Source organism: Sinocyclocheilus rhinocerous, unplaced genomic scaffold (assembly GCF_001515625.1).
Source record: "Sinocyclocheilus rhinocerous isolate Xijiao unplaced genomic scaffold, SAMN03320098_v1.1 scaffold1406, whole genome shotgun sequence".
NCBI lineage: Eukaryota > Metazoa > Chordata > Actinopteri > Cypriniformes > Cyprinidae > Sinocyclocheilus > Sinocyclocheilus rhinocerous.
In genome coordinates, this window is record NW_015647095.1 from 327,012 (window position 1) to 334,195 (window position 7,184).

Below are 7,184 nucleotides of genomic sequence, written 5' to 3' on the forward strand. Positions count from 1 at the left end.
CTACTCTGCACTCACTGGAATGGCACCTTCATCAATAACCACCTCTTTTTCTTCCTCCTCAGCACATTCTCTCTCCTGCCTCAGTGACCTCTTGCGCTGCTCTTCTAGGAACAAACTGGAGTTGGCCGGGATACAGAACTCACGGAAACACCGCTTGAAGTTTTCATCCAAGAAGGCATAGAGGACAGGGTTCAAGCAACTGTTAGCATAGCCCAGAGCAATGCAGAAATGCATGGCTGCCATCGAGGCCTGGCTGGTCCCAAGATCCACATGCCCCAAGGCCTGGATCAAAGCCAAGACCTGCACTGGCATCCAGCACAACACAAAAGCAGCGACCACAGATAGTACCATATAGGTGATTCTCCTCAGATTCCGGTCCTTCTCTGTAGAACCGGACAGGAGACGTACACTGCGCAGGCGTCGTACCATCAACCCGTAGCAGACACTTATGATCACCACAGGAATCAAGAAAGAGAAGAGGAACACACATATCACAAACACAGGCCACCAGTGTTCTCTTGGTTTTGGCAAGTTCAGTATGCACTCGGCACCTGTACAGAAATAAAGTCAGGGAATGAATTGATAAAGCTGATTTAAAGTAGTGCCATGATTTACAATGAATCATGAGCGGAAAGCAAAATCTTCCACAAGAGAGAATAGTGCACAAATCATTTAAAAAAGAAAAAAAAGTTTTGTTTTTTTTTCTTAAAAAGTTCTTCTGAACAGGATGTTTTACAAACACATTACCATTCAAAAGTTTGGAGCCTGTACAATGTTTTTGAAATAGGTCTCTTATGCTCACCAAGGCTGCATTTATTTGATCAAAGATACAGTAAAACAGTATTGTTATGTGGTTTTATATACTTTTTCTGGATCAACAGAAAGTTTTATTTGAAATAGTAATCTTTAGTAATTTAATGCATCCTTACTGAATAAAACATTCAATTGTGTGTGTGTGTGTGTGTGGGTGTGTGTGTGTGTGTGTGTGTGTGTTTTATTTTACTGGCCCCAGACTTTTGAACTGTAGTGTATGTTTCAAAGGAAAAAAGCTAATGTTGGTATTTCCTGTTGCTGTAATCTTTGTTCATGTACACAAAGTCATATATATTTTAACTCAAATGCCAATTTGGTTGATGTTAATTTAATATTGCATTTTTTGTTTAATGTGTGATTTTATTTTATATAAAAATTATCATGAAGAAAAATCTCTTATAAGCATGATTTATTATTAATCATGCTTTAAGACAGTGTGCAGTTATACTTTTTCTTCATTAAGCTTCCTCCTTTAACTTGAACCTCAAAAAGGTGTGCGTTTGTTTTACTTTTCTATATAAAAATGATCCAACAAATATCAAAAAAAAATTGGCATCCCCCTTGCAGGCTGGTCAATGCAACAAAAACTGAATTAGTGCACCTTTAATACACAGTAAGACCACAAATATAATCATTTTGGGTACAACTGCCTAAGTAAACGATGGAACATCAACATGACAACATCAAAATGACATTAGAATATCAAAATGACAAATTCACATTTTCGTGACATACTGAACAAACATGCTTCGGAGTGACAGGTTGACACAGGATAATGAGAAAAGAGACTACCGTAAACATCCTTCTCCTCCTCCACCTGACCCATGATCATAACAGGCAGTCCTACGGCTGACGCCAGCACCCACACAGCCACGTTGATCAGCTTGGCCCGGAGCGGGGTGCGAACTGTCAGGGAGCGCACAGGGTGGCAGACGGCTATGTAGCGATCCACACTCATTATGGTCAGGGTGAAAACACTTGTGAACATGTTGTAATAGTCAATGGCCACCACAGCTTTGCACAGAGCCAGACCGAAGGGCCAGAAACCAAGGATGACATCCGTGCCTTGGAAAGGAAGAGTCGCCAGCACTAGTGCATCAGCCAAGGCCAGGTTAAAGATGTAAATGTTGGTGGCCGTTTTCATCTTTGTGTACCTGAAGCAGGTACAAATATCACTTTTCAAATAACTTTTAATAACACATTTCATTTAATTCAATTTATATACTTATTAATGTACATTAATTTATATGAATGAATATTGCATAATACACTAGTATAAAGTCTTTTAACAAAAAAAATTACTAACTTTAAATTATTAATTAAAAACTTAGTGTTTATAGGTCTCAAAGCAAATCCAATATTGTTTTTATAATTATTATTATTCTCTCATGTCCTTGGCATTGTTAGTGTCATGCTCAACTGTTTGTGCTACAAGAATGCTATTTATGCATTTTATAAATAAAGGGGTTGATATTTAAAGTACATTTTAGAATATTTAAGACATTATGAATTTAAAAAATAATCAGAAAATCATTCTGTGGAAACCAAATTTCAAGTGAATTTCTGTTCACAACTTCACATTATATTTAATAGGAAATAGTTTTAGCTTTGTATGTTTGTATAGTGTTAGTAATTCTTGGAGGAGATGCATGCATGCAAAACACACAACATTATCATATATGACAGTATTATCATATATTGATCGTCTGCCATTGTTTGCAATGCCCTGCTAGATGACATGACCTATTGACAAAGACAAGGACAAGCAAGAGCATCATTTAAAAAGCAAATGACAATAACTACAGATGGATCTTCAGTATATTAGGATTAGGGTTAAAGCCATAGTTCGCCTAAAAATTATGCCATCCAAGATAAAGATTTGGAGAAATTTAGATCACTTTACATCACTTGTTTACCAATTGATCCTCTAAAGTGAATGGGTGCCGTCAGAAAGAGAGTTCAAACAGCTGATAAAAACATCACAGTAATCCACACAACTCCAGTCTATTAATTATTGTCTTGTGAAGTGAAAAGCTACATCCATCAAGACATTTTTATCCTTAAATCGTTGCTTCTAACTAAAATAGAAGTCCTCTAATCTTTTTTTTTTTTTCTGGGGAAAATTCATCTTGTCTGGATCAGGAGAGAAGTATGTGCAGATCAAGCACCTTTTACAAGCGAAAACAGTCCAAAACAGTTCTAAGCAAATATGTTGGTGGATTTTGATATAAGAGGACAACAAGGGACAGATTCCTCAAATCTGTTCTGATGAAGAAACAAACTCATCTACATCTCAAATGACAAGCGGGTAAGTAAATTTTCAGCAAATTTAAATTTGGGGGTGAACTACACCTTTGATGAATATTAAATCAGAATTATAAAGCAGCCATGCTTATCTTCAAATATTATCAAATTTAGGCATAGCCTGTCTCTTTCTGGACATAAAAGAAAGACTATGCCAGTGATGTTGTGAAAACCTTGTTAAAAATCCTCAAGAGGTAGACTGACACTTTTCATTCCAAATTCAGTGAAGCTCAGAGACAGGCAGTGATCTTCGAAGGTAAAGAAATTGCAGGTGGTGCTTGGTAACCAGCCTAGCAACAGGTTTTAAAATAGGCCCATAGGACTATATATTAGAACGTCTGAGTAATGACCATGTAAGTGAATGCATGAACACACACATTATAACACTAAAGACAAAGACTCATTGTCTTTCCCTGTATACACAAACCACAAGCATGTACAACTACCTTTAAGGATGTTTTCCCTTAAAAACATGAGGTGATGGAGCAAATCTATTTTCTGACTCCTAATTACGAGGCAGTTTTCCTTGTACATTAGATCAGCATGGAATTCCTTCATAATTATACCTTCAACAAAATACAAGCATGAGAGGGCGAGACAAAATTACTACATGGCCATGCTTGTCATGTTAAAGCGAACGACCAGGCAAAGAGTGCAAGTTGGTAAATCAGAGGGACATTTTGCATTGTCTCTTCACAATCGAACCTACATGAATTCCTCTTTCTCTGAATTAGACCTCAGGAATGGCTGAAACGTGTATTCTGCTAATACGAACTCTTGCTGTGCTGATCGAAAAGCTGTGTCTTGGCCCCCGTCTACAGCTGTTTCACGACAGGGAGGTTTGGACAAGAACCAAATGTTTATTTAGCAATGTAATGAACAAGCAGGCTTGTGACACGACGCTGGCAGAACAAGTGCTACGATGGATTAGTTAGCGCCAGAAAAGAGAAAATGGTGTCGCTTCAAGCTAATATTTCACTGTGTTAATGTACAGTTTCAACTACAGGGCAAAAACATGTCAAGAGCTCTAACTGGTGGTTAACAACCCAAAAATGAATTGCAGGTCTGTTCTGGTGATAACACAGCCATGTAATCATGCATAGTTCAACTATCAAAAGAAATAGGAATCAAAAGAAAACTATTTAGGAGAAAACACTTCTCATATCTTTTGTTGCGCCCAATTAAACTGTTTTGTATTTCAGATTTTAAATTAGGCAAATGTCAACATGGACAGGTTGCAGGACACACATTAAAATATTTATACATTGTTTGTTTTAAGTGCATTTTTGTTTTGTTTGTTTTTGAAACAAAACCAGCTGAGAACTATGCAACATACAATAAAACCAATGAACATTCCCAGAAAATAACCAAATAGGAACCATATATTAACATTAGGGAAATGTTCTGCTCTTGTTGAAAATGTAAATCATAAGAAGCATTTCAAATAACGACCCCAATTAATAAAAACATGATGATGAAGCAATGTTGCAGCAAGATGAACATACTGTATAACGATGCTCTTTTTTAACCCTACAAAGCCTGTGTCATATTTGATAAATGAATTTTCTAAGGCCTCTAATGATCAACATGATCGCACATTTACTGAAAAACCTATTGTGCATAATCTTCTATATGCCTTCTGATCTCTGTTTAATAGTTCATTCTTTTTACTAAGTAAAAGGCTTTTATTGTTATTCTAAGGTCTATTTCCAACTTCATGGTACACGTCTTTTTTGCTGTGAAATCTTGAATGATTTTTGTAAACCTAAAAAAAAATTTAAAGATGAATTTGCTGGACTGAAGCAACTTGGGTTTACTTGATTATCCATACATCACTAGAAAATCATGTTAAAATGTAAGTATCAAAAATAATACAACAAGCTTTTCAATCATCTCTCAATAATCACTGTATTAGATTGTATTATACGTTTTGCCTCTCACAATTAAAACTACAGAGCTTTGATCATAAACACAAGCATTTAAATGTCATCTTGCTAAGACATTATTGGAAGATAAAATAACAACTGACATTTATATGCATTCATGTAGGTAGCCTGCTATATAAAATCTGACTGATTTACATTACAAGCGATAAGAATTTGATCTTACTATTAGGCCATATAAATAACAACAACAGCAATGCTGAAATTGTTTGGGTGTCTAAATAAAATGTAAGTGTTTTTTTCCTCCTTGAATGTGAGCTCCTTATTTTTGCTATATTATACTATATGGGCTATAGAAGCCTTATGTATCAAATATGACACATATGTTCCATTATTTTATATGTCAGGTTACAGGGTTAACTTTGTAACCATACACAACTCACATGCATTGAACTGGTTGTCCTCCTCTATACTGAGCTCTCTATATTGAGCTCTTCCTCTAGCACACACACACACACACTTATAATGATGACCCCGAACACTTATTCTCACCTGATAATTACATACATGACCAGGCAGTTCCCCACGAGCCCCACCACGCACACTATCAAGTAGACCACAACGACAGTGATCTTTGCGCCCTTAGGTAAAGGCTCGTCTACATCATCAAGCTCACTCAAATTCCCCTGAAACCGCGAGTCGTTGAACATCTGTTGGACGTCGGACAACTCGAGCAACTCCATCGTGAAGAAAGCACCCACAACTGTTGAGGAGAAGATAAGAAACTAACAAAAACTTATGTATGTCTCACAACAAGCAAGTGAACAGAAGAAGCGAATAGGGTTTAAAGGACGCCTACACCCTTTAATATCTTTATATCCTCTCTGAGAGAGTAGTATTGTGAAGTACTCACATCATTAAAGTGCAGATCAAGCTTGAAGTATGTGACGCTCTCCGGTGAAACTGAAGAGAGATGGGTCCATCTTAAACCAAGAAAAACGCTTAAGATTTCATGTTCATGAGACGAATCTCCTCACCGTCGAGTCCGACGTCCACTTCGCGCACATCGTTACAGTAATCAAACATTGCGCGTGCGCGTAAATGTATGTGTGTGTGTTCGCGTGTGTGTGTACAAGTTTAGCTCCAGGGTTGGTTGCTACACTTTTCATTCCTTGTTGAATATCTCTGGTTGAACAAACATTAACATAACCTAGCCAGGTACAAAAGAAATCTTGGTCCTTGGGTGAAAAACAAGCAAATTTAATGCCATAAATATTTGATTTATATACTTTTGTCTTAACAATATTCACAATCTTTATAAAAAAAAATTATAATAATAAAAAAAAGGTAAAGAATAAAATAAAAATTTGAAAATTATAAATAATAATAATAATAATAACAATTTATAAAAAATATGTAAATTACCACTAGAAAGACTTAAGATGTTATTTTGCTCCTCAATATATGATGTAGGAGCAAAGAAGAAAGTTATTTTAAATTTAATATAGCAATGTCAATATTGGACAGTTATGTCTGCAGTGTTTTAAATAAGCTTTAGCCTATCTATGGAAACACTGAGGTATCCAGCCAAAAGTGCATTACTATAATTGAGTCTTGAAGCTATGAAAGGATGACCTAACTTTTCAGTGTCTGGATATGGGAATAGGTAGAAAATTCCCATATAAATTTATCAAAAGAAAATGACTTGACATGTAGTCTTTAATGCCCTTGATGTAATCCGCCATCTTGGAAAACCATCAAATTTCATCTGGTCTAGAAGAAATATAGAGCTGTATGTCTTCTGCATAACAATGAAAGCTAAAGGCTAATAATCCTGGCTAAAGGAACATTTACAAACAGTGTTTATTGCTTTATACAGAGGGAAACTGCCCTCTGCTGAAGGGCGTTGCACAAGATTTGAAGCTGCAACCTTTTTTTTTTTTGCTGTGGAATTCACCATGCTGCCCTCCAGATCACAAGTAAAATATATCGTATGACTGTTTCAGAACAATGAATTCTGAACAAAAACAATAGGTGGATAATATTGTTGAAATAGAGAGATTGGATGCAGCACTGACTGAGACCGAGATATTCTAATGAAAATTATGTGGACCATAATGCAGTTAAAGGCCATTAGGCTAACCATGTGTCTTCCGATGAGACTAGTTATTTAAACAATTAAAA

At 36.1% G+C, this 7,184-nt stretch overlaps 1 protein-coding gene across 1 annotated transcript; it reads right to left on the reverse strand.

Annotated features, from left to right (window-relative positions):
• Nucleotides 1-5,966, reverse strand: LOC107708772 (delta-type opioid receptor-like). The gene is made up of 4 exons (XM_016513080.1): nucleotides 5,914-5,966; nucleotides 5,553-5,763; nucleotides 1,606-1,967; nucleotides 1-551 (listed from the first exon to the last, which is right to left on the reverse strand). Exons 2-4 carry the CDS (start codon nucleotides 5,741-5,743, stop codon nucleotides 1-3), a joined length of 1,104 nt encoding a protein of 367 aa, XP_016368566.1. The 5' UTR covers nucleotides 5,744-5,763; nucleotides 5,914-5,966.
• Nucleotides 5,967-7,184: the final 1,218 nt, after the last annotated feature.